The following is a 27,827-nucleotide window of genomic DNA, read 5'->3' on the forward strand; positions in this document are numbered from 1 at the left end:
GGGCAAGGGGACCATCATATCCCCCCAATACCCGGCTCCGCCCCCCACCCAGGCCTGATGCCTCAGCCAGAGGAGTTGACCCTCATCACCCTCCGATCACCAATCACCGGATCGGCCCCTTGCCCAGGCCTGAGGCCTCTGGCAGAGGTGTAAGTCCTGGGCAGGGGACCCCCAGCTCCCCGCGGTTGCAGGCTCCGCCCCTGCCCAGGCCTAACGCCTCTGGCCTAGGCGTCCCGCCCAGGCAGCGGGGACCTGCAGTGGCAGCGGGGGGCGCCGCGATCGTGGGCTTCGCTTTAGGCCCAGGCAAGGGACCCCTAGCTCCTGGGACTGCCAGCTTCGACCATGCCCAGCTCCCATCGCTGGCTCCACCCCTACTTCCTGCTATCACTGGCCAGGGCGGCAAAGGCATCTGATTCTCCAATCATGGCCGGGGGGCAGGGCAAAGGCGGACCCAGGGCCGCCTTTGCCCTACCCCCCAGCTCTTAGCTCTCCCCTGGGTTTCTGATCACTGTCAGTGGCAGGGGTCTTCTTCCTGCTTTCCCTTTCGCCTCCCTCCATTGTGCCTACATACGCAAATTAGCCGCCATCTTGTTGGCAGTTAACGGCCAATCTTAGTTGGCAGTTAACTGCCAATCTTAGTTGGCAGTTAACTGCCAATCTTAGTTGGCAGTTAATTTGCATATAGCCCTGATTAGCCAATGAAAAAGGTATCGCCGTACGCCAATTACCATTTTTCTCTTTTATTAGTGTAGATAACTAATTCACTCATGTATTCAATCAATAACTATTGAGCACCCACTATCTGCCAGTAGGACAAAATAATCAAAGTTCCTTTTTCTCAATGAGCTCACATTCTGGTAGTGGAGACAGATGCTGTATTTATTATAAACTAGAGGCCCGGTGCATGAAATTCGTGCATGGGAGGTGGGGGGTGCTCAGCCAGGCTTGCACCCTCTCGCAATCTGCCTGCCTACCTTATTGCCCCTAACCACTCACCTGCCTGCCTGATTGCACCTAACTACTCTGCCTGCTTGCCTGGTCCCCCCTCACCACTCGCCTGCCTGCCTGATTGCCCCTAACCACTCTGCATGCCTGCCTGATTGCCCCTAAGCACTTGCCTGCTTGCCTGATTGCCCCTAACTGCCTCTGCCCCCGCCGCTGCAGCTTCATTCAGAAGGACTTCCGGAATGACGTCCGGAAGCTCGTTCGGCTGTCTGGTCTAATTGACATATTATGCTTTTATTATTATAGATGCTCTGAAGTAACATTTGACAGTGAAAGGAGATGGAGAGGAGAGGAGAGGAAAGGAGAGGAGAGGAGAGGAGAGGAGAGGAGAGGAGAGGAGAGGAGAGGAGAGAGGGAGAGGGAGAGGGAGAGAGGGAGGGAAAGAGAGAGAAAGAGAGAGAGCGCTTTTATTTTACATGGAATGACAAAGGAAGGCATTCCTGATCAAATGATATTTGGGGAGACTGGAAGAAAATGGGAGAAAAAGTCATCTAGTGAAGACCATTGCATGAAGGGCACATTTTAAAAATATACATGTATTTTACTGACTTCAGAGAGGAAGAGAGAGATAGAAACATCAATGATGAGAGGGAATCACTGACTGACTGCCTCCTGCACATCAGACTGAGCCCGCAACCCAGGCATGTGCCCTTGACTGGAATTAAACTCGGGACCGAAACTGAGGACCCTTCAGTCCGCAGGCTGACTTTGGGTGGTGAACACAAATATACTGATGATGAATTACAGAACTGTACACCTGAAACCAATATGATTTTATTAACCAATGTCACCCCAGTAAATTCAATGAAAATTAAAAAAAATATAGTAAATGGCTTTGCTAGTTCACTTACTCTGGGTTGCAGCCCTAGAATAAAAGATTCCATATGGAGACTATGGAAAAAATGAAATAATCTATTTTGGCTTAAAAAGAAACCCAATTTGCTATAATTTTATTATTAAGAAATATGTCATCTTGATCAAATATGCTATAAATAAAATATCTAGTTATTTAAACAAACAAATATACATTGTATTGCACTTTAACAGTTGTACAAGAGATTCCATAAAATGAAAACAAATTCATTTGCAAATTTTAGAAATGCATAGTTTGTACGCTGACTTGCCTCCATCTTAGGTAACAGCTGATAACGCCAAGCTATTTTCATCTTACTGTTAAATTCTGATGTTTCATGATTATGTACATCTTCACCAAGTTCTTTTTTACAATTATCATCAAGTAACGGTGCAGGAAGTCCCTAAGAAAACAGAATAACACATTATTGAGTATGTGTGGCAAAAAAAATTGACAATTTTCTTAAATAATGATATTAGCAATATTAGAATTTTCTAATGTATTAAAACTTGATGTCTTAAAATTGGTTCAAGCATAAAGTCATAACAAATATAAATCTAAAACAGAGAAAAGGGGTAAATATAATATAAAATGTGCAGTTTAAATTTTTAGTAATGAACTGGAATTTAAAGAAAATATTCCAATTTTTATACTAACCAAAATCAACTGCTGTTGCAACAAAAGGCTGTGGTCATATTTTAAACTTATACACTTAAAGCAAAGTCTCAAATTAGCACTTATGTAATACATGTAATTATTGTTATATTTGCCATAAGGTAAAAATAAAGCTTGTGCGCAATCTGTTTACTGGTTTGTAATTCTAGAATTCAAAAACTCATTCACCGAAATAATGGGTGAAAAAATAACTAAGAATAAAGACATTTATTTTGCCCATTTAAATTTTAGTTTTGCACCTGCAAGCTTATGCTTCTTCTTTAAAAAATCAAAGGAGAGTTTAAATATCTGTGCTTAAATGAAGAGACGATGGGTTCCAATTTTACCTGGTTTTTGGGTAGCTAACCTACTGAGTGACTACAGAAAACATAATGAAGACAACTTTTTTTTTAAGAAACACACACACAACAACAACAACAACGACAACAACAACAATTTTTTTGGTGAGCGAAAAGGTACTATAGAAATAATGCAAAGAAAAAAGTACGTAAGTTTCTTGGAGAAAGAAAGCCCATGCAATAATTGTATCTTTTCTTAGCCAGAATCGTAAAGATAATGTTAGGCTGGCTTAGTAAACATGATCTTGTGCTAATGGTTTAAATGTCAAGGTCAGATGTATTTATACTTAGAATCAAGTTAACTAATCAGCTGGACAATGCATTAAGCATCATATATGGTAGTCAATTCCTAAAAGACCTCCAATTAGATTCACATTTTAATTTATGACAGAATTAGAAACTAGTTATATTATGTAAGCTCTGAATCCATTGTTCCTAGAGTAGTATTAGTATTTTACAAAATATAAAGTAACCTCGTTTTCTGATGGAAGTAAATATTTCTAAGATGTACAGTACAATATGGCATAGTGGTTATGAATTTGAACTCTGCAACAAGATTGTTTGTGCCCAAATCTTGACTTTACTATTTGCACTAGTAGCTTTGTGTCAATGGTTATGCTGAACACCTACTGGACTTCTCTATGTCTCCATTTATTATCTGAAGAATAGGAAAAAAAGTATTTACTTCAATGCATTGTTGTAAGGAAAAAATGAATTAAAAATGTAAAATATAGAGAATGGTGCATACCACATATTAAGCACTCAAGTAATGTTCGATTATATGAATTCAGTCAAATAACTGTCTTAACCAATACTCAGGACCACACATTTTGACTGTCAATACCAGTTACTAATATAAATATTTGGGTTAACAATTTTTTTCATCCCAGGGACACAATAATAACTACGACAAAAGAATAAAGTAAAAAAAGCCAACCTCTCCCACAATAATCATTAGTGACATTCACAGCATATACTTATGTGTATACATACATAGATATGTTAGACAAATACTTCCATAAAAGCAGTCTATGATAAAATGCTATTAAATAATTTTGTAATTTAATTTATAAAACAAAAATGAAGTAAAAGTGAAAAAATTGTTGAACTGATCAATGATTCTTTGCTTCAAGCGACATTAACATATTCTCCAGTAAGTTTAGAAATGTGATTATGAAGCCTATTAAGATGTAGGAGTCACTAGGTTCCTTTTTCTTTTTTTAATCTTTATTGTTGAAAGTATTACATATATCCTCCTTTTTGCCCCATTGACTCCCTCCAGCCAGCCCCCACCCCAGGCTTTCACTACCCTATTGTCTGTGCCCATGTGTTATGCATATATGTATACAAGTTCTTTGGCTGATCACCTTCCACCCACGCACCCTCCCTGGCCTTCTCGCCGAGATTCCGTGCTCTGTTCTGTGCTTCCATGTCTCTGGATCCACTCCACTCATCAGTTTATTTTGTTAATTAGCTTCCACATAGGAGTGAGATTATGTGATATAAAAACATATGAAAAAGAAAACGATAACCTATTAATCAACTAACCAGGAATAATAACTCTGAACATATTTGAGTATTTCCCTTCAGTCTTTTACATATATTTTAAAAAATGTATATTAACTATTTGCCTATTAGAACATATAGTATTTGAATTCTATAATTATGATATTGTGAGCATTTCCACCTTTTTGTTTAAAGTAAGATTTTCAATGGCTGCATATTGTATTAAATGGCTTAATTAACATTCAATTGATCATTTCCTACTGTTGAACCTTTAGGTTGTCTGCAGTCCGAGAATAATACAATAAACATTGTTTATAAGATGTCCTTTGCATCTCAAATTATTTTCTCTGAGATACATAAACATTTAGAAAATAATAGAGAAAAATATGAAACAATCCAGTTTCTACTACTTGGCTTTAACAAACCTCAACAACTGTGATACCTGAAAAGCAAACCAGCAATTGCAGCAAGCAAGGAGTAACACTCTTGTGTGTAAACAGGAAAATTTGTTGAAAGTCTTTAAAAGAAACAATAAGACCCTGGGACCCTCCATTTCCCCACAGAGCCAGGATACTCCTCCTCCCTGACTGTGCAAGAGAAATGGAGAGGTCAAGTCGGACAAACTCTGGAAGCCGGAGCACGACAGAGAGCAGGGGTGAGACATCATGTGTAAGACTAGGAACACTAAAATCCTCAGGCAGAAGGGCAAGGCAGCTTCCCCTTACCATACACACAGACTCAGCTGACTCCCACTGCTAAACTCTCAGAAGGCCAGAAGCTCTCCTTAGGCAGGGCAGGCAGGAGATTGGGAGATTAGAAGATTCCTCCCTGGGGAAACTGACAAAATTAAGAGAAAATACCTTTAGAGAGACTCCACTAGCTAATCCCAACCCCTAGAACTGTGAGAAAACAAATCTGTGTTTAAGTGTCCTAGTCTATGGTGTTTTGCTATGGCAGCCCAAGATGACCAAGAGGGATTCTAGTACTAAAAAAATGGCTACTGCTGTAATAAATTCCTAAAAATATGAAAGTGGTTTTGGAATTGGATAATTCCAAAGGCTGGAAGAGTTTTGATATGCAAGCTAGAAGTTAGAGAAGTTAAGGGCGATTCTAGTGAAGTCTCAGATGGAAATGAGGAACATATTATTGAAAACGGGAGGAAAATGAGGAATATATTATTAAAAACATTATTAAGTGACAAAAGACTTGGCTGACTTGTGTTCTAGTGTTTTGTAGAAAGTACTGCTTTGGAAGTGATGAAAATGGATTTTAGCTGAGGAGATTTCTAAGCCAAGTTTTGAAGGAACAGCATGGTTCCTCCTAAGTGCTTTGGGTAAAATGTAAAAAGAGAGAAATGAATTAACAAAGAAATTTCAGCAAAAAGAAAACAGAACTTTAATTGGAAAAATCTTAGCTTATCCATAATGCAAAAAATGAAAAAGCTTATTCTGAAGGTACAGTAAGGTTATGGCTGAACAACCATTTGATAAAGAGATCATGGGCGTGATACGTGGATTAAAGCAGCCATCTCAGCAGAATCCAGGAATAGAGATGGAATTACAACGGTACAGACACTGACAGTTTAAACTAAAGGGAACACACAAGGCAGAATGGAATTGAGGGGAAGGCTGTTGAACTTCTTGGATTTTTAAGAACCCCAAATGTGATCAGAGGTCCTCAGAGCTGCCACTCCCATGACAAGTTTGCAAAAGAAAAAAGATAGAAGACTTAAAAATACTCGATTTCATAAACAGGCCAAGAGACATATGAAAACATGCTCAAAGTCACTAATCATCCGAGAGGTGCAAATCAAAACAACAAGATACCGTATGACACCTGTCAGAATGGCTATCATCAACAAATCAAACAAGTGCTGGCAAGGATGTGGAGAAAAGGGAACCCTCGTGGAAATGCAGGCTGGTGCAGCCACTGTGGAAAACAGTATGGAGTTTCCTCAAAAAATTCAAAATGGAACTCCAATTTGACCCAGTAATCCCACTTCTAGGAATATATCCCAAGAAACTAGAAACACTTATCAGAAAGGATATATGCACCCCTATGTTCAAAGCAGCACAATTTACAATAGCTAAGATTTGGAAACAGCCTAAGTGTCCATCAGCAGATGAGTGGATTAAAAAACTGTGGTACATCTACACAACGGAATACTACACTGCTGTAAAAAAGAAGGAACTTGTACCATTTACAACAGCATGGATGGACACGGAGAACATTATACTAAGCAAAAGAAGCCAGTCAGAGAAAGATAAATACCACATGATCTCACTCATTTGTGGAATATAATCAACAACATACACTGATGAACAAAAATAGATCCAGAGACAGAGAAGCACTGAACAGACTGTCAAACCTCAGAGTGAAGGCAGAGAAGGGTGTGTGTATGTTGTGGAGGAAGAGATTAACCAAAGGACTTGTATGCATGCATACTAGTAAAAGCATTACCAATGGACACAGACAATATGGGGTGAAGGCATGTGCTGGGGGTGGGAGTGGCAGGGGAGAGGTCAATGGGAGGAAAAGGAGACATATATAATACTTCAAATAATACAGAATTAAAATAATAATAATATAAACATAATGGAAAAATAAAACCATGTATTGTGAGCCAACTGCATTCCAGGCACTGTTACCCTGCCACTTAGATTGTATGTTCATTTTACTTTCACTAAATCACAGAAAACTAGAGGTATTTTTATTTTAAAAAAAATTTAATTTGAGCCACAAATGTGAGCCACATGTTTAATTTCTAAAAGCTACATTTAATATGTAAAAAAGGAGAAATTAATTTTAATGTGTTTATATTTTCTTTAGACTGATTAACAAAAATATAACAACATATAATCATAATTAAAATTATTGAAGTATTTTATAATTTTATACTAAAAAAAATACCTGGTTTCAAGACATTATACAAGTAGAAAGATAAACATGATTTAATGAAAGAGAACAGAACAGTTGAGAAAGACACCCATATATTCAGTTAACAGATTTACTACATTGGTGCCAAGGCAATTCAATAGGGAAAGAATAACAACAAATTTTCAGAAAACGACAAAGTAGGAAATCTTAGTGGCTTCGGGGTACTGAAGGGATCAGCAAATTATAGCCTGTAAGTCAAAGTCAGCCAGCTACCTGTTTTTGTAAATAAAGTTTTATTGGACCACAGTCATGCCCATTTGTTTAGGAATTGTCTATGGCTGTTTTAGTGATACAAGAACTGACTAGTTGTAATAAAGACCATATGGCCTGCGAAGCCAAAAATATTTACTGTCTAGCCCTTTATAACACACTGTATTGTTGTCATATTCTTGTTTTCTAAAAGAAAGAATATCAGATTTTTGGTTATTTCCTGCAATGTGGTGCTTAGAGTTTCCATATATTGGGTAGCAAGGATAAGGAATTAAAAAGTAAGAAGCAGGCTTCATAAATTCCATATAGAAAGTAGGCTTGGAAATATAAAATTTCTCTACCTCTTTTAATTAATTGAATCAGGTTAGAAAAGTAACATAATAAAGAAACTGACCCTACTTTCAGACAAAAAGAACTATTTATTCTACTTAAAAAAACCCCATATGAAATAAAATTATTACAAACTTCCAATACTAAAATATACCCCAGTATTTAAGTATATTTATTTTTTCATCAGAAACATTTATCCTTATCCATTAGATGCTGCAAATATATTTGTTCCCTTTCAATTCAAGCTATTCTTTGCCTACTGCTATATTAGTTTGTGATCTTTGTTTTGGCAGATGCACAAGCAAAATCTGATTCCAACAGTTTGACCCTTCTCACTTTTTATGTTCTCTAGGGCATAATAAAACCCAAGATACAATCCCTCAGCAGTTAATGAAGCCTAACCTCCCACCTCTTAATTACCAATGCATTACACCAACTATAGGCATCATACTCCTCTCTAAGCTATTTTACAATTCAGCAGAAGTACTACTGAGCTATTATGTAGCAACATAATCCATGCAGCATGAGAAATCCTTCTTAAAATCTTTTGATCCTTGCAGGTTTTGGTAACTGTATAATTAATACTACTTAAGCATTATCCATGAATCAACAAGTGTATTATATTGTCTAAGTATATTACTTTGTTGATTTTGAGTGTTTTTTTTTGTTTGTTTGTTTGTTTTTGGGGGAGGGGGGATATTTATTGTCTGAAAGATAAACAAATCCAAAGATATTATTATCATAATGTGAATACAAAGTACACCAAATATCCAACCTGAGTATCCATATATTAAAAGTATGTCTGCCCTTCACATTATCTCTAGTTAAATATTAAAAAATATATGATCTCACTTATATGTGGAATCTAATGAATAAAACAAACTGACAAACAAAATAGATCCAGAGACAAGGAAGCATGCGACAGACTGAGGATCCTCAAGGGAAGGGGAGTGGGGGGAGGACAGAGATCAACCAAAAAACTTACATGTACACATGTGTAACCCATTGACACAGAAAGGCCTGAGGAGGGGACAGGAGTGGGGGGAAGGGAGTCAATGGGGAGAAAAAAGGGGACATTTGTAATACTTTCAATAAAAAAGATATATTTAATTTTTAAAAAAGTATATGGGAGAAAGGCGACTTCAATTGTTAAAACATTGGGAAATGTAGATGATATGGAAATCCAGAGTATAGGTAATGCTACATAAAGACATTTTTAAAAAATATTTATATTTTTATTGATTTTTTACAGAGAGGAATGGAGAGGGATAGAGAGTTAGAAACATCGATGAGAGAGAAACATCAATCAGCTGCCTCCTGCACAGTCCCTACTGGGTATGTGCCCACAACCAAGGTACATGCCTTTGACTGGAATCAAACCTGGGACCCCTGAGTCCGCAGGTCAACGCTCTATCCACTGAGCCAAACCAGTGGCCATAAAGACATTTTTAAAAGTCATACATTTTAAGTAGACTAAATTATCCACAAATTCACTGGTATTAGCAGGTTTAGTTGGTGAGATCATGTGCAATGATCTTCTTTAGTAAATGTTTATTGTATAAGGGTGTAGAGTAACCGGTTTTTAACAAAATATGATATATGAAAATCTATATTAAATAAACAGGTTATGCAATAATTTGAGTTATAGACGGATTCTTATCTTGGCATAGGATTCTTGCAAAATTCCTTAAAGTACTAATTAACCTTATTGACTATAAACTAATTTATAAAAGCCTGATATAACTAAAACATTTCTAAATATAATTATATTAGGATAGTGACAATAATCTCATAATTATTTATTAAATTCAGGTAACTAAAATTTTTACATTGTTGGAAAAGATATATTCTAAAGTTTCAGGAATATCTACTGTCAAAGAAATCTCAATTAGGAATCAAATTCGGCATTTATCTTCATTTAAGAGATCCTGATCAGTTAAACACTGGCTCAGAAACACACAAGCGACTGGTTTTGTCTGATGTCATATTCTTTTATTTTTCCAGAATAAATCCAGCTTATGGAAAATGTCACCAACCAAAATCCTTAGGGTATTGTGGGGTACTAAATGAAATTGGATAGCCCTTTATTTTTATTAAATTTGAAAATTACAGCCTGTAGTACATTAGGTGTCAATAGAACAAAACTGATTCTTTCTGCTCATTGAGTCCTAAATAAAGGCATAAAATCGATTTTCTTTAATTCTATAGCACTCTGTATATTGTAATCTGTTTTAAGAATATAAAGGTAAGAAGTTTCACTTCATAGTCACAGCTCTACTTTCTACTTCCTATTCATCTTCAGTTTAATACTCTCTACCTTGTTTCTGAAATGTAGCACAGTCCTTTAGCTACACACGCACATAAATAACACAACTGAAGTAAGAATATTTTACAAAAATGTAGAACATTTCAAATGCTTCTGAGTTCATTACTATTCCAGAATATTAAAAGATGGATGTGGTGAGCTAAGGCCACTTTCTGCAACTGCTTATCATTTTTTGTTAAACAAAAGTTAACATTTTAGGAAAGAAAGACTGGCCACTGAAGAATCATCCCAACACTAGTTGGAGAAGTAGCCCTGCCTTCTTTGAGTTTGTCACACCGCAAAGTTATCCTTCTATACTGTCTGCTTAATCTATTATCTTTGGTGGTGTGCTGCCTTCTTTTCATGGTATCCTTTAATATTTCATTTACAGGGATAATATGTTAATTTGGGAGCTGATGAAAAAGTATTCTTTTTACTTTTAATGATTCTGGTTTTCGGAATTTCAAGTCATGTAATTCAAAAGGACTGAATATTTTCTTCTAACTACTTTTTTTTTTTTTTGGTAAAAGTATTTAGAAGAAAAATGAACTCTACTTCTAATATTCTCAATTCTGGCCTTTATGGCTTATTTTCAAAGAATGATAAAGTGCTATATAATAGTGCTAAGATTTTAACATTTCTTTTGAGCATAACAATAACCATCAAGTACAACAATTCATTTTTTGATGAGCTTGAAATAAAATTTTTGAAAGCGATGTGTGTGATTTAGAAAGCAAACCTTCCAGATATTTTAAATTTGGAACTCTGGAATGAGGTAGCTAGGTATTATCCCTATCTTAATATGAAAGGTTAAGTGACTTGTACAAGATCCTGCCACTAGTTAAGTAGCAACACAGAAATTAAAATCTAAGCCCAGATCCCATATATATTTCACCTTCTTGAGGATAAATATTAGAGTATGGAATTTTTACTATATGACTTAAGTTACCTTTCTGCATGCAAAAGCCCTTTTTTTGTTGGCCGATGCACAAACATCAAATACAAATGTGTGTTTATTTTAATGTTATATCAGAGATGGTTTTCACAAGCTAGTGACAGAGAATTGGGTTTATTTTCCTTTATACTTTTAACTTTCATTCCTGTTGGAAAATAAGGCACATGCCCTCTTTTAAAAGCTGGCTACAAATGTAGGTCGCTGGAATAGTATTGAGCCTTTGCATGTTTCTTCTTAGTCTTTTTAGATTGCCAAAGAAGCTCTAATTGTAGCTGCCAGAGAAGAATTTCAAATTTTAAATAAGCTCTCAGGAGTAGCAAGGGTCGGGGGGGGGGGGGGGGGAAGTTGGGGGGTGGAAAAGGGAATCCCTGGGGTCAAACAGCAAATGTTGACTCAGCTAGCACTTCAGAATTATATGCATTGAAAAGTGTATGTTCTGATAATTTTCTGAACAAATAAATTGTTGACAAACAAATGAAGGGAACATACACTGATTACAATTCTGCCTTCAAAGGGCTTGTCTAATATTTGTCCTTATACTGTGGACAAAACGTATATAGTGACAAAATAGTTTTGATAGGAAATACAATAAATATTATACAGTCTAAAAAATTAAGAATGCATGGAAAAATGTATTATGTTATTGAGCATGCAACAAAGCTTGCAAAGTAGAATGACAGAAGGGCCAGAATTATTTTTTACTATTTTAACATGATGTATTAAAGCTACAACTTTGGAAGTAAGTATAACAAAAACAACAAAAAACATTAAAAAATATCTGGCCAACCAAGGAGTTTTTCTTTAACTTCATTCTTACAGCTATTTCAATTTTTGGCAGAACACAAAAAACAAGATAGATCTGAGATACTTTTGTATTCTATTTACTCAGAATGACCAGACTGTCTGTACTTTAATGACTAAGAGCAAACAAACGATCACTCCCTGGATTCAGAATTCTAATTTTTGCTCCATGATCAGTAATTTGAAGATGAAGAGAAAACACAGACTTAATCTTGACACCAAATTAACAGAAGGAAAAGAAACCTTTTTAATAGAAATTAAAACTTTACATTGTTTATCAAATAATACTGCTACAACTAATTCTAAATCAACTGGTATCTCTGATATCATTTATAATCAAAGAATCCAAGAAAGCAAAAGATATGTGGTACAATGAATAAGATCTTAACAAATGAGTTCAGTATTTGAGTAAAAGGTGATATTTTGGGAAATAAAAGAACGCTTTCAAATTATTAAGATATTATTTTAATTTTTACTTATGGATTTAAAGTCCATAAAATAATTCTGAAGATGATAGTCTTAATTTTCATATTTCTTTCCTAAATATCCTGTTACACTAATTCATCAAATATGATATGGTTCATTGTAAATGAATTGTTACTTATTCCATGACTTATGGGTGGCGGGCTCGATCCCCGGTAGAGGGCATGCAGGAGGCAGCCAAGTGATGTTCTGCTCTCACATCAATGTTTTTCTCTCTCTCAAACTCAAGAAATTATTCTTCCAAAAAGAGGAAACTATCTGCTTAAATAAATTTGATACTTTTAAGACAAAAAAAAATGCATGTAGGAATCCATTAGTGCAGTGGTTCTCAACCTTCTGGCCGTTTAAATACAGTGTCTCATGTTGTGACCCAACCATAAAATTATTTCTGTTGCTACTTCATAACTGTAATGTTGCTACTGTTATGAATCGTAATGTAAATATCTGATATGCAGGATGGTCTTAGGCGAACCCTGTGAAAGGGTCATTTGACCGCCAAAAGGGTCGCGACCCACAGGTTGAGAACCACTGCATTATTGCATATAAACATAGTTTGTATATGTACAAACATATTCTTTTCTTCTAAATATAAATAATGTTTTCATAAAATATTCAAGATACAATACTGAATATATAGAATACAATCTAATCTATACCTGTAATATGTCAGCAGGGTCTTCTTTTGCAGATGCGACCAATGAAGTATGCCCAGCGACGATTCCTTCTGCCAGGAAATACTTGAAGAGCAAAGGAGAATAAGTATTATATTTATCCTCTTCTGTAAAAAAGAAAAAAATAATATAATAAGAATCCTACCGAATACCACGAACAAGCAGGTGTTTTTATAATTTTTCTCTTTAAAACAATTATAGGAGGTGGGGCGATGATTATGTTTTCCTAAGGTACAGTTAGATAGGCTAAACAGCGGTTCTCAACCTGTGGGTCGCGACCCCTTTGGCGGTGGAATGACCCTTTCACAGGGGTCGCCTAAGACCATCCTGCATATCAGATATTTACATTACGATTCATAACAGTAGCAACATTACAGTTATAAAGTAGCAACGAAAATAATTTTATGGTTGGGTCACAACATGAGGAACTGTATTTAAAGGGCCAGAAGGTTGAGAACCACTGAGAGAAACTCTTATTTTGAAATAGATACTCTTAATAGAGTCTTCCTGACTTTTATAAAAATCATTCTCCATCTATTACACCACCTCCGCTAGCCACAAAATTTAGAGGGTTATGCACGTGAGATTTGCAAATTTGCTGCTCCTTTTGAAGGCATGCTTTTCCCAATCTGAGAGCAGAATTTTATACTATAAAAAGCTAAAGTCTATTGACTTGAGTTGTCAGAGAACAGAACTAAGGCTGAGGATTACAGAAAGTGTAAACCCAAAATCCGAGTATGTATTTTGTACAAATATTTGGCCACCGAGTAAACTTGGTGATTCCAATAACCAATCTTGTGTGACCAGGCTAAAAAAGCAACACTGAAGGGTACAAAAACTGAACAGAGATATTATCTGCTGCGTAGTATACTAAAATGAATTAATAATTTAAGTCCAGGCAAGCTAACTACCTATTAAAGCAAAAAACTAGTAATCTTCAGAAAAACATAATAAAATGCAAAACCATTACAATGTTATTATTTACAATATACAGATTTCAACCAAAATTACTGAATATGATCCAGACTAAGGAAAACACACTCCAAAGAAACTGATTCCAAATGCTCTCAAAAGTGGGATTTAAAAGAAAAAGACTTCAGCCCCAGCTGGTGTTCTTGGTGGTTAGAGCATCAGCCCGCACAGCGAAAGGTTCGCAGGTTTGATTCCAGTCAAGGGCATGTACCTGGCCTCAGTCAGGGCACATGTAGGAGGCAACCAAATGATGTGTCTTTCTCACACTGATGTTTCTCTCACTCTCTCTCTTTCTTTTTCACTCTCCCCGCTCCCACTCTATAAAAAGCAATGGAAAAAATACCCTACGGTGAGGATTAACAACAAAAAAATACTTCAAAACAGCTATTATAAATATGTTCAAAGAATTAAAGAAAAATGAATATAAAGTATTAAAAACATATGGTATGAAACAGTGATCAGACTATCAATCCCCAGAGGGAAAGTAGGGGAGGGTGGGGGTAAGGGGAAGAGATCAAGCAAAGGACTTGTATGCGTGCATATAAGCCAAACCAATGGGCATGGACAACAGGGGGATGAAAGCATGAGTGAGGGGGGGTGGGGGAGGTTAGGGGTTAATGGGGGGGGTGGTGGTGAGGACACACTTGTACTACCTTAACCAATAAAGAAATTAAAGATTTAAAAATAAATAAATAATAATTTTGAACCTTAAAAAACAACAAAAAAACCCCAAACATATGGTATCAATAAGTAAACAGAAAAAAATCAACAGAGAAATGAAAACTATAAAAATGAAGTAGACAGAAAATTTATACCTTAAAATTATGGTTCTTTAAATAAAAAATTTACTTGGTGATCTCATGAGTAGATTAAAGATAGAAGAAAAAACAACACATGAAGGCAGATCAGCAGAAAATATGCAATCTGAAGAACATAGAAAATTGAACAGAACTTGAAACATGTGGAGCATGTGTTTAATTGGAGTCCTAGACACTGAGACAGAAAGTAGCAGAAACAATATTTAAAGAAGTCATGGCCAAAATATGGCCAAAACTTCCCCAAGTTTGATGAAAATATTCAGTTACAGATCCAAGAAGCACAGGAAACCTTTACTAGGATAAATGCAAAGAAACCAAATCTAAGAACCTCATAATTTTGGAAGCAGAAGGGGAAAATGGTATGATATACAGGGGTACAACAATACAATTAACAAGTGATTTGTCATCAGAAACAATGAAGGCCAGAAGAAATGGTAATTATATATTCAAAGAGTTGAAAAACAAATCCAACTTAGCCGAAAGTTGTAAATTCACAAAATACATTAAAAAATTGAGGTCAGCCCTGGCCAGCTGGCTTGGTTTGAGCATCATCCCATACACCAAAAGACTGTGGGTTTGATTCCCAGTCAGGGAACATACCTAGGCTGTGGGTATGATGTCCAGTCAGAGCGCAAATGGGAGGCAGCCCAGCCTTGTTTCTCTCACATTGATCTTTCTCTCTTTCTTTCTCCCTTCCTCTCTCTAAACATATTCTCAGGTGAGAATTAACAAAAATTAAGGTGAAAACTGAGGCAATTCATCGACAGCTGACTTGTATTATAGATCATTAGAAGGTAAAGGAAAATGGCACAACATGGTAACTTACATTTATAGGAAGGAAAAAAGAATACAAATTGATGGGAAATTATAAAACACTGTGATTGTGTATTATGTATTTATACACAGATATGCATGTACAGTGCGTCCTCGGGTTACGTTGGAGATCCCTTCGTATGGCGCGATGTAACGAGATTTTTACCCTAAGTCAGAACCCACCTACATAAGCACCTACGTCACTCACATGGAGCACATACACAGCAGGAATGAAGTGAAACAGTAAAAAAAATTTAAAAGAAAGATAACAATTCCTGACCTTTACTTGTGGTAAATAAATAATAAAAACATAAAGCACATATGTACAGACGTCGAAATGATGGAACTTTTTTTTTTATAAATACTGTAAATGGGAGATGGCGAGGTAACCACGAAATGACGTACATCGGGTCCGACATAACCCGAGGACTGTCTGTATGTGGATAAAGTACTGTCTGTACTTTGAATTTCATAAAAAAATACAACTGTTTAAAGGAAAATTGACAGAACTCAGAAAATGTAAATTATATTTGGCGATTTTATTATACACATCTTAGTAATTGACAGAGCTGAAGAAACAAAACGTTAAAAAAAATAGAAAATCTGAACAACCTCATCAACCATCTTAATTTCAGAATACAATATACAAAAAGTTCTGAGGAGCAGCTAGCTAATTCCCTCAAACCCTCCCAGACCCAGATTAGATAACCGCATTTTTGGAAAAGACTTTCTCGAGGCTGGATGAGATGATCACATGCTTCAGACAGCATCTTGTTAACCCTTATTATAGCCTTTAATACACATCATTGAAATTTCCCCACCAAGCTACAAGATCTTCATGGCAGAGAACACTTCCCAATGGTATATCCCTAGTATTGGACACATAGTGTATATCTAGTAAATATTTGTAGAATTAATTAAGGGAAACAAACAACAAACAAAAATCTATCTTTGTCTTATAAATCAGCCAGATCTACTGTAGTTTGCTGAAAACACACCCTATCATAACACACACACACACACACTCACAGGATCTCCCTCTCTCTTTCTAATAGTTATTAACTATATTTTTTCATACTCCTTTGAGGCTCAAAAAACTAACAGGAGGAACATCACCTATTTAGGGATTAGCAAAAACACTATGCTCTTCAAGCTGAAAATTACCAATTTTGTGAAACAAATTCTGAAGTTGTATAATAAGCATTTAATTAATCTATTTAGTGAATCCCCTTAACACTGGGCAAGCAAAAATGATAATGATGTGACAGAACTGCCAAAAAGCAAATGTGGTTCTGGCCAGAATTAATAGTCTAATTCCTAGGTTGAGAGAGCTGATTGTCCTCATCTATTCTAGTAGTCAACCAGACTGACAATAATATATTTCACTTGGGTATTTACATAAACTAAAGTATCTTCAGAATGGTGTGAGCAGGATGGTCAAGGGACCTGAAAGCATGAGAAATGAGATATTTAGCTTGAAGAAAGAGAGAGCTAAGGGATGCAAGGGAGCTGTCCTTAAATATTTGACAGGCTATCATATGGAAATGGAATTACACTTGTTCATTAGGCCCCCAATGGGTAGACTGAAGCCAGAGGATGGGAAGAAGAGGAGTATCAATTTTTCTTTATATCAAAGTCTAAATGAGCTGCTCCTATCATTTCACTGGGACTATGAAAGTCAACAATGACTTTCTAATTATCTATTTTCCTGACACTTTTAAATCTTTATCTTATTTCATTTGTTTATTGCAGGTATGGCTGTGGACAATTTTCCCCGGTTAAGACACTTCTTGCTCTCAGTTTCACTATTTCTTTAGCCATTATATATATATATATATATATATATATATATATATATATATATATATATATACACACACACAGTTTATATAGAGCTCTCAATTCTTTAGTATATAAATATGAAGTGTTTTTATTTATTCTTTCTAGTCACTACTTTCCACTATGCTATGAAAATCTTTTCTCATCTCTTAATGATACCTAGAGCTGATTACTTGATTTTCTCACCACCAATTTCAGTTATTACAACTTGGAACAGTTGCCCTGGTTGGTGTGGCTCAGTTGGTTGGGCATCATCTGTGCACTGAAAGGTTGCCTGTTCAATTCCTGGTCAGGGCACATGCCTGGGTTTCAGGTTTAATCCCTGGTAAGGGAGCCTGGAGGAGGCAGCTAAGTAAGCTATGTCTACACATGTATGCAAAGCTTACATACAAGATCTGCACAATAGCATTGTTAGTAATATAAAAAAAGGAATTAACCTAAATGATTTAAATAAATTATAGCATATCCATACAATGAAATCCTATGCTGTTAAGAATAAAGTATATCTATATGAAGGCACAAGGACTTTTCTCTAAGATGTATTAAATGGAAAAGGCAAAGGTGCTAAATGCTCCCAAGTATATTTCTTACGTAGAAATATTTAAATGGGCTACCAGGGCAGTATTGTCTCTGGGTATGGGGACTGAGGAACTGCAAGAAAAACTTATTTTTTTTTCTATATATTCTTTTGTATGTTATGTATTTATTTATTTATATAAAAACTGTAAGTTATTTTTTCCACAAAGTCCTTCAAGTATTTTTTATGTATAATAAAGATAAATTTTAAAATATGGGACAGATACATCATTTCTAGAATTCTAGTATAGGTCATTCTAAATGTGGAATATTGTATCCCGTTCTGGATTCAGCTGAAGAGACAATGCTAGACTAGATGTGACAAGAAAAAAACCAGGATGAAAACCAAGATACATAAAAACTAATTTAACAAACTATGTCTATTTAGTTTGGATAAGATTTTAGATGTTAAAACAGTTATTTTCTAATATTTTAAGAGTGTCATGTGAAAGAGTAGATAAATTCTGTATTATTAATATGGAGGGCAAAACTAGGAACGAAAATCAGTTATAAGTAGACGGAGTAAACATTAAGAAAAGGAACTTTCTAATAAATCATAGTATTTTCAACAACACACATTGCTTTGTGAAGTACTGAGTTATTTTAACTAGATAATTTGTACTCAAATTGTTTTGATATCTGTCAAGGATTATGGAAAAGTGATTGGTGGCTGGATGGGAGCTTTGATGTAACTGCCAAGGTTTATTTCATTTCCACAATTCTCCAATCTAAACTAAAAACAGTAAGGGAAATGGTATTATGAATGTATATTTAAATAAGAACCATTGTACTTTTAAAGATAAACAAAAATGTGATTTATCAGTTTGTTACTTTTCTTTCTATAAGAAGAAAATAATGATAAAAATCTGAGATATATACAATGAACTTGTTAGCACATCAACTTCTTAATCACTCTGATAATCTCACTCTAACTATGAGATTCTCCAGAAAAATCAATTGGCACTAATTCTAGTCTTTTTTTAAAAAATGAAGGACAGTGCCCTGTGAACATTTCTAAGAGCTACATTATCAGATATACTTGCCTAATTTATTTTAAGTTCAGATCAAAGTTTAAATTTAAATTAGAACTTAAGACAATTTCTCTTTAATATTACTTAACTCCTGCAGAAAGTTAAATACTTACTAGTTATTTCAGAATAGGAAAACCTGTAAAATCATTACGCACAACAGAAAACTGATCAGAAAGCAGAAATATATATGCTATACTAACCAATAAGAAGAACTGTTCCAACAGCCAAACCTCCACCTGAAAATAAAACAAAATGAAGAAAATTAATCTATGTTTTCACATTACTTTTAGCATAAAAGTTAGGCTTTACCAAGGACAGATTTCCAATAACTTTAAAAATGCTGTTGAAAACAACATTTTAATCACTTTTGCAATACTTTGCTTAAGGTGCTATTATGAAATAATTACATATTATGTGTAATTACACACTACACATTGCAATTACTTTCGCAGTATACTGTACTATCCTCCATTCTCCTGACAGGGCCATGCAGCATTCAACATAACAGTGGTTAAGCATTTCAAAAATGTTATATTTAGCACTTGTTAATAAATTAACTCAATAGCCAAGACCTAACTGTGCACACTTAACTACTAAAGAAAAGAAATTCCACCTAAATCTTTATCTTCATATTTAATGGGCCTTGGAGAAAAAATCCTGATAATTAAAACGGATTTTTTCATTATGAATAACATACACAAAGTCTGGACATGCTCTAAATATATCTAGAATTTAAAATAAACATTATATTTGTCATTTCAAACAAAAATGTCACAATCACAAAATAAAATTTCATTATAACTAGAAAATGTTCTTTTAAGTATCTGAATTGGGATAATATGATGATGAACATATAACTCAAATAAGATTCATAAAAGATCAATTTAAAATCAAGTTTTAGGAAACTAGAACTACACTAAAAAGATACAACATTCAACTACATTTCTAACAGTCTTCAAATGTATACAGATGCTGTTGTAATAAATGGAATACAAACTCTAAAAAACAAAACAAAATACTCAACGTTGTTGGACAATTGAACACAATGTAATTAGGATGCTTTAGGGCTAAACAATAGAACACTAATTAAGAACTTCCCCCAAAAGTCTTGTAGTGGCAAATGTTTTGTAGAAAAACTTAGTATGAAAAGTTTCTTTGATAGAGTTTATTTTTTGCTTTGTAAGTAGCATAAATGTTGTTTTCAAATAATTAAAATTTGGTAACATACAACATTTGGCAATTTTATGATTATAAGCAGAACATTCTAAATTGATAGAGAAAACAATAAAAAACAAGAAAAAATTTATATATTGTTATGCTTAAGCAGATTTGTTATAGAACTAAATATTTTAATTTCACATTTAGATACATTCCTTCATTATAGCATTTAAAGCTGTACATAGGACAACTTCAAATGTTCTTCAAACCAGAAGCTTAAAACACAAACTGAAAATTATGTGAAGATAACAGCCATAAAAGATTAGAGCAAAAAAGGTTTTCTTTGGGCAAGATTAGGCTAAATGTTTTATGTACAGTTTGTGCCACATATAAACCATATAGACCATTTTTAAATCCATTTTGAACATTTAAATGACACTTTCCAACTCCTTATTTCCCTACTTTCCCTTGCATGCAAAAATAAACATTTAACTACCTAATCACCAATTTATCTGCAAAATGGGCTTATCGTGCTACATGCCTGGCAAGATGAAATATAAGCATATAAAACTCTGCAGTGGGCTAGTCTTAAGTGGGTACTACAAAAAGGTAGTTGCCTTTCTTTCCTTAACCAAAATCTTACAGGAAGGATTTAAATTTATCTCAACTTTCCTGGGTCTACATTCATGTCTTCTCAAGTTAGGAATTTATATAAAGTTTCCAGGCTTCATGTAAAGGAATACTTAGAGAAATAAAGATACTTTGTGAATGCTATTCACAGTGGGATAAGAACAGATCAAGGAATAGTTTCCCAATTAAATGAAGTGATACGTAGCTCAGGTGTCTGGCCCAGAGAGGTACTCGTAAGAGCTACACTTGCCATTCTGGCTATTATTTTCTGATTAGAACAAACCACTGCAAATGTTCTTGCTTTATAAAAGATGATCACCGTAATAGTGAATGACTATGCTACGGAGGTAATTTTCTGTAAGAATGATACAAGCTACTGTTCCTGATAATTCAGAAAACACCACTCATTTAAAAATCTCATGTACATTAAAATTCTAATCTTTGGAAAGTTCAACATTACGTAAAACACCATAAAATGCGGACATTTCAATGACTTTTATCAACCAAATTAATGTCCCACCAAGATTTCTCTTACAAAAGTAAATTTTGCTTTTTCTCTCTATTATGTGAATTAACTACTCAAATTAGTATTGGCTCTAGTAATGGTTGGTCATTTTGAAGGTTGGTTATTTTGAAGTAGTTAGTAAGATGAATCTATCTTATTAACTACTTTTAAGTCAATCTTTTATTCTATGCATATGATGTACTTATACACACACATACACACACACACAGCAGCAGTTTCTCTAGTCTTCCAAATTTTAGTGTGACAGACCTCAAATTTTCCCCAAATATCTATGTATAAGGTATTTTGATATATCTCACTTGATATGCTGAAGTTCTAGCTGTATTTTAAACTAGAGTTTTTAAAAATATTTTTATTGGTTCCAAAGAAGAAGGGAGAAAGATAGAAACATCAATGATGAGAGAGAATCATTGATTGGCTGCCTCCTGCATACCCCGCCCTGGGGATCAAGCCCACCCTGACCAGGAATCCAACTGAGAACTCCTGGTTCATAGGTCAATGCTCAACCACTGAGCCATCGCAGCCGGCCAAAACTAGAGTAAGTTCGAATAAGTTTGTAGTTATGTCCCCAGCAAAAATATGAAAGCCTAACAACCAACCACAAGAGTATATTTTGACAATATTTTCATCAAGAGTTAGCTTTTAATATATCTTTAAAATCAGTAATCCCTAAAACGTTTGACAGGTAAGTAAGCAATTATAATATCTTTATTAAACATACAATGAAGTAAAATGGTCTTCTTTAATTGTATCTTATAGAAATATGGAGACACTTTCTAAGTCTGTAGGCAAATAAACACTTGGTTTTACTTCTAGACCTTCTTAAGAAATATATTTATCTCCAGCTTACTAAAAACACAGGCAGTAAAAATCATACCCACATTTAAGATTACATGAGTTTGCAAGCATAATATTTTAATGTATTAATTTCATCAAGATTTTCTATTTAAAAATGACACAGCATTTTGTCTTAAAACTAGGAAAAAAATCTAATGCTTTAGAAAACATTAAAGAAAATTTAAGATCTTGTGATTAAGTGCCAATATTTTCCTATCTTATGATTTTTTAAATACGAGGTAAAGGATTTTTTTAAAATTTGTATGAAGTTAGAAAATTATATCGATATTATTTTAAAGAAAGAATATTCAATCCCCACACTTCCCAAAACAAATCTTTAATTAAGCTATAAATTTTGGGTAAATAACGTCAAAGTAATATATTAGAATATGAAGGCCCAGCAATGATCCCTTATTTTACAACAAGGGTATCTTCCTTTTCAAAGTTAAGAGAAAATAAAAGGGGAAGGAAAAAAACTTAGAAAAAGTAACAGTGAACTAATAAATAAGTCCTTTTAAGTGTTCTCTATAAAAGAATAGTTTTGCTTAAAAGAATAGAAAGACATTTTAGAGAAAATGTTATATTAAAAACAAGTTCATATCCTTTCCAGTTCATAGCAATATCCTTAAATATTTAATGTCATACCTCAAATTAAATTGCAGTTATTTCATTAATAAATCTACCTTTTCTGCTCTCTCTTGGAGTATAAGACATCCTGACAACTCTTAATTATAACAATTATTGACTGGGCAAATATAGGAATCAAAATACAAAAAGCTATGAAGTGACAATGGTTATGTAAATTAAATCTCATGAAACAATTTTACATAAAAAAAGGAACAAGCTACAGCTTTTAGTTCTAAAATATCATAACCAGGATTATTTTATTGAGTCCAAACTCAATGAACATCTCCTACAGTCTCTAGACTGATACAGTGAAGCAAAGGAAATAAGCCCACTATTATTTATTTTTTGACATCAGTGTTGAAAACGGCAGCTACATCGAACTTCTTTGGAATACTCTTCCTGGATTATTATTTACCCCAAATTCCTATCTGCCATTCACCCGACAGTCAAAATTTAGTTAAGTCCTAAACAGCAAAGAAGTTAACCCAGTCAAGCCTGAAGTCACCTTTCCTTTAAGTATCTTTTTGAAGGATGAGGCTGGGGAATAATTCCTACAGACTCAATGATACGGCCCTAAAATGGACTACACCTTATATGCAAGAATGAAAGAAATTCTGCCAGAATCTTTTACCCATTATAACCTCTCTTTGGAAGTTCTGGAAAGGAAAAATGGAATATTTACATATAGTATCATCAAATAACAACATAAATTTCCTGAAAGGGCAGGGTTGAGAACCTGGATTAGGAAATCTCGGAACCTGAAAAATTTAAATGTAGCCCACTTGGGAAATGTCTATCAGTATCTAACAATAAAATTCAGTTGACAGAACAAAAATATTTAATATGATTAGATGTTTAAAAGATGCATATATAGGAAATTCTCAAATTTATGAAACACTTCGCTCTTGGAGTAGTAATAATAGAAATTTGAGAATATTATTTAATTAGCCTGTATGATGACTTTTAAGTATATTTTGCATCTCTGCTTAAAATTACAATGATGTCACAGTGGCAACAGTAAAATATCGCTGTACTGTATGGCAATAACAATATGATATTCACTTGTTACCCAGTAATTACTGAATTTATTTAGGCAACAATATAATGTCATAGTATAGTTTCATCATCCTGATATACCATCCTATCATTGCATTTTGTCACAATATGGTCATATTACGCTTGTCAGAATACCAGTCGAATAACATGTGAGTAACAACATAATCTGAATTGCTTATAGCTATGTATATACACATTAGCAGCCAAATGTTTCACTTTCAAATCATGTTTTAATGAAAAACAAATGTAACGGGTTTGCTCCACAGGGCCATACAAAATAGAACATGAAAATACAAAAATGGCATTAAGAAGTTAACAACTAAAATACTTCTGCACATATTATTATTCCAAATGTAGTAATTCCTATAACGACTTCTTCCCCTCCTTTGTACATTGAGAGTTAACTATACACACGTAAAAAATATTTCAAAATCTCTAAAAACTGATACTCATTGCAATCATCTTAATGAACACTATTTTTAGCATAAGCTTGTTACAGTCAAATACTAACGTCCCTATCCTCAAGCAGACCTGGAAAATTTTGAAATTAGAGTTCAAGTTTATATCACTGTAGAAACACATGAGGAAGTTGCTTTGCGTTACCTTTTTGGTGGGGTGCTTCCAGGGACTGGTTAAAATCACTTGAAAAGAGTTCTCAAAAGTTTGAAACAGCTGTAGCATTTGCAGAGCACTAAATCTGGAGCCTAAAGATCAGCCCAGGCTGTTAATGGCTTTGTGGCTTTTCATGTAACTTAATTTCTGAGTCTGTTTTTTGAGCTTCATCTTACATGTTTCATAAATTCTTGTCCAGGTTTTTGCTGTTTTTTTCTACACATTATTTTATTTTTCAATCAAGAACTTATTGAGAATCTACTAAGTGACGGGAACTGTGCTAGGCACATTTTGTTACTCTAATTAGGAACTGAAGAATATAACGTCAGAAATGTGACCTTTTTGTTTGGAGAGTTTCAAGATCCAGTGAGTAAAATTACATATCTCAATTGAATTAATATATATAATCACGTATAATATATATTACATATATATAAACACTTGGTGTAATCCTATATTTGAATTTCAATTTGAAAACAGCTTCCAAGTTTTAAGTTCAAATACAGGATCACACCCAAGTAAGGTTGCAAGGGTTAAAAAAAAAAAGGGAGATAAATACTTGACAACGAGATATTCTGAATAATTTTTGTTTGTAGTACCATGCAATTTAGGAAGGCAATAGACTTGAGACAATTAAGTAAACAATACTTAGACTTATGTAGAAATAACCAAGATCCAGTTAAGGACATGAAATAACAGAGGCAAAAAAAACCCAACCATATTCTTTCTCACAGGTTGCTTGCCTTGTCACTTTCCTTCGCATTAAACCTTGCAGGGTGGGGCTGGGGGCGAGGGGTGGAGGGATTACAGAGAGAAAACTGTCGAGTGAAGTACAAGAACAAGCAATGGCATTCCTAGAATTTTATGAAAGTGTACAAGATTTAACTGGCACATATCACACACTATTAAGAAGTCATGAGACACAAACATACATATTTTTGAATGAAGCAGCATTCAGATAGGAATTAACTAATTCACAACCTTTATTAACACAGGAGTTCTGTCCTACCAACCTAATCGGGGCAATCCTTTCAGTGTAACAGTTACAACACGAGCATATTCACAGCAGGCTTGTCGTGAAAGAAAGGTTCCAGAGATTATAACAGGGACGCCTAGGAGCTGCCCTTCTTTCACTCGTTAAAATGAGTTGAGAGAGAAAAAAAATCGAACAGAAACGTAAGTGTATTTAACGCAGCAGATACGCGTGTAACTAACTTGGGATCTACATAAACCTTTAACCCATTCAAGCCAACGTGGTTTGTTTAAAGATTCAGAACCGGGAGATGAGCAGCCTGGCGGTGGAAGACGGGGAGTTACTTTTTTTTGTGTTTTTTTTCAGTATCTTCCAATGAAGCCCATCTCTCACAGTGATACCAACTTTTGCAGGTTAATCCAAACCACGAACTACCTGGGGGTGGCAGAGGCCTGGAGGGGGTTCTAGAGAGGACGGCCGCCCTGTCTCCCATCGTGAGTAACTCCCCTTGACCGAGGTAACAGCACGAAGGGATCCGGCCGCCAACTAGAAAAAGGCTGCTGGGCAGGAGCCGCGCGACAGTGGGAGCACCAGCACCGGGCTGGTTAACAGCATTTCCGAGTCTCCATGCAACCCCTCCTCCCTCCCTCTCTCTCTCTCAGACCAGGCCATCTCTCCACGTCCGAAGGCGGGGGCGCCACACAGACACGTGGGGTCAGGCGAGCTCCCCCAGCAAGTCCCCTCCCTTGCTTTCCCTCTGTCGAGCCTAGATCTCTGTTCTGAACCGACCTAAGAGCTGGTCCAGGGCTGGAAGCCCGGTTGATACCAGCAGCTGTCCGTTCCGCACCGACGGTCGTGTGCCTGCGATGGACACGAGTCGACAACCGCCGCTCTCGGTGCCGCTGGCTCTCGGACCCCTTCTCTGGAAACTGGTGACGTTGTGTTTGCTGGCTGCCGCCGCCGCCACAGACCCAGGAGTCCAGGTGCCGGGGCCGCTGCTTCCCTCTGCCGCCATCTTGGCGCTTCCCGCGTAGACCCAATAGGAACTCTGGGAACTCGAATAGCCGGCCTGTCAGCGCCAGCCCCCAACTCCCGCCTCCTTGCGGCTCTCGTAGCCAATAGAACTGCGAGTTCCGTCTTAAGTCAACCAATAGCAAGGCGTCTTGCTGAAAAGTGCTCTCTGCGTGAGGACGGCGGACTTGTGCGGGACCCAGGTGAGAAAGGCCCCCGTGAGCCCTGGGTGAGAGCCTTCCGGGGTTCTTTGGGGCAAGAGGTGGGTAATATACAACTTCGCTCTCGTTTTGAGTATCTTCGTGCACGTTTAATTACAGAAGCGATCGGTGGAGCGACATATCAAACAACTGCCAGTAGGACTTTTCACCTAGGCTTGTTTGTGAAGAGGAAAGATACATTTCCCCGCCCCTTCCTCTTCTGATGTCTGAAAATTCATCGTCTTCACCTGAAGTCATTAATGTTTTTTAAATGGTTGTGTTATACTGAAGGAATCGGAACTCGCCTTAATGAGTTGCTTGCTGAGCATCTGAGCTCAGTTTGTCAGTGGCAGGTGGGTTGGGTGTAGACCTTAGAGTGAAAACTCTTGAGCTTGGAGCCGCTTTGGTTTCCCTCTGATTCTAAGAGCAAATGACAAAATGTACTTCTCTGGCACGTCCCCGTGACAAGCTTTTGTTAATTTTAATTAATGCTTCTGAAAGTCCCTTTCCATAAGTGGTGTGAATGACAAGTGTTACTCTGACAACCTTGTTCACACATTTAATTGTCGTTTGCTGTTAAGACACCTTCAAATAACAAACTACTTGAGGTATTCTTCCAAAAAAACTGGTAAGAATGAAATGTGTATGTACATTATTTTCCTAGTGATTTGTGAACTTTGAAATGAGAGTTTTCTTATTAGAATAGGAATTTTATGTGCAGGGGAAAAATGTAATTTAGAGCTGTGTCTTTCCATTTAAAATTTTTCTTAAAACTGAGCGTGTGTGTGTGTGTGTGTGTGTGTGTGTGGTGGGTAAGTGATTTTTAAAAGCATTCATGATTGACAAGTTTAAACTATAAAAAGACTCCCAAATCATGCCTGTACTACAAAGTTATGACTGGTTTTGACAGTGATGTATGCTACTTTTAAAATACAACCAAACCTCATGGCAATTCTTGCCATTGAATTGTTTTAAATCTCAATGACCCGTTAAAACTCTTTGGCAGGTTCTGTTTGATACATCAGAATTAGTTTGCTAAGTAGTGACTGGAGTTTTTCATTTGGTGAGTTCTTTCATTT

The 27,827-nt window shown here is 35.6% G+C and overlaps 1 protein-coding gene across 3 annotated transcripts in view; it reads right to left on the reverse strand.

The window, feature by feature from the left end:
- Positions 1–26,578, reverse strand: part of ELP4 (elongator acetyltransferase complex subunit 4) — a 183,626-nt gene extending 157,048 nt beyond the window's left edge. For 2 of the 3 annotated variants that reach the window (XM_081099559.1, XM_081099560.1), the window contains exons 1-4: positions 26,327–26,569; positions 19,319–19,354; positions 13,055–13,176; positions 2,130–2,261 (exon numbers count right to left, since the gene is read on the reverse strand). In XM_081099559.1, coding sequence (XP_080955685.1) covers positions 2,130–2,261; positions 13,055–13,176; positions 19,319–19,354; positions 26,327–26,552 — 516 coding nt within the window. In that variant the 5' untranslated portion in view covers positions 26,553–26,569. Of the gene's footprint in view, positions 1–2,129; positions 2,262–13,054; positions 13,177–19,318; positions 19,355–26,326 lie in introns of all 3 variants that reach the window. The other variant, XM_081099558.1, reaches the window with a different exon arrangement.
- Between the last annotated feature and the right edge of the window lie 1,249 nt (positions 26,579–27,827).

The sequence above is a fragment of the Myotis nattereri genome (assembly GCF_964212035.1).
Source record: "Myotis nattereri genome assembly, chromosome: 9".
Taxonomy (NCBI): Eukaryota; Metazoa; Chordata; class Mammalia; order Chiroptera; family Vespertilionidae; genus Myotis; species Myotis nattereri.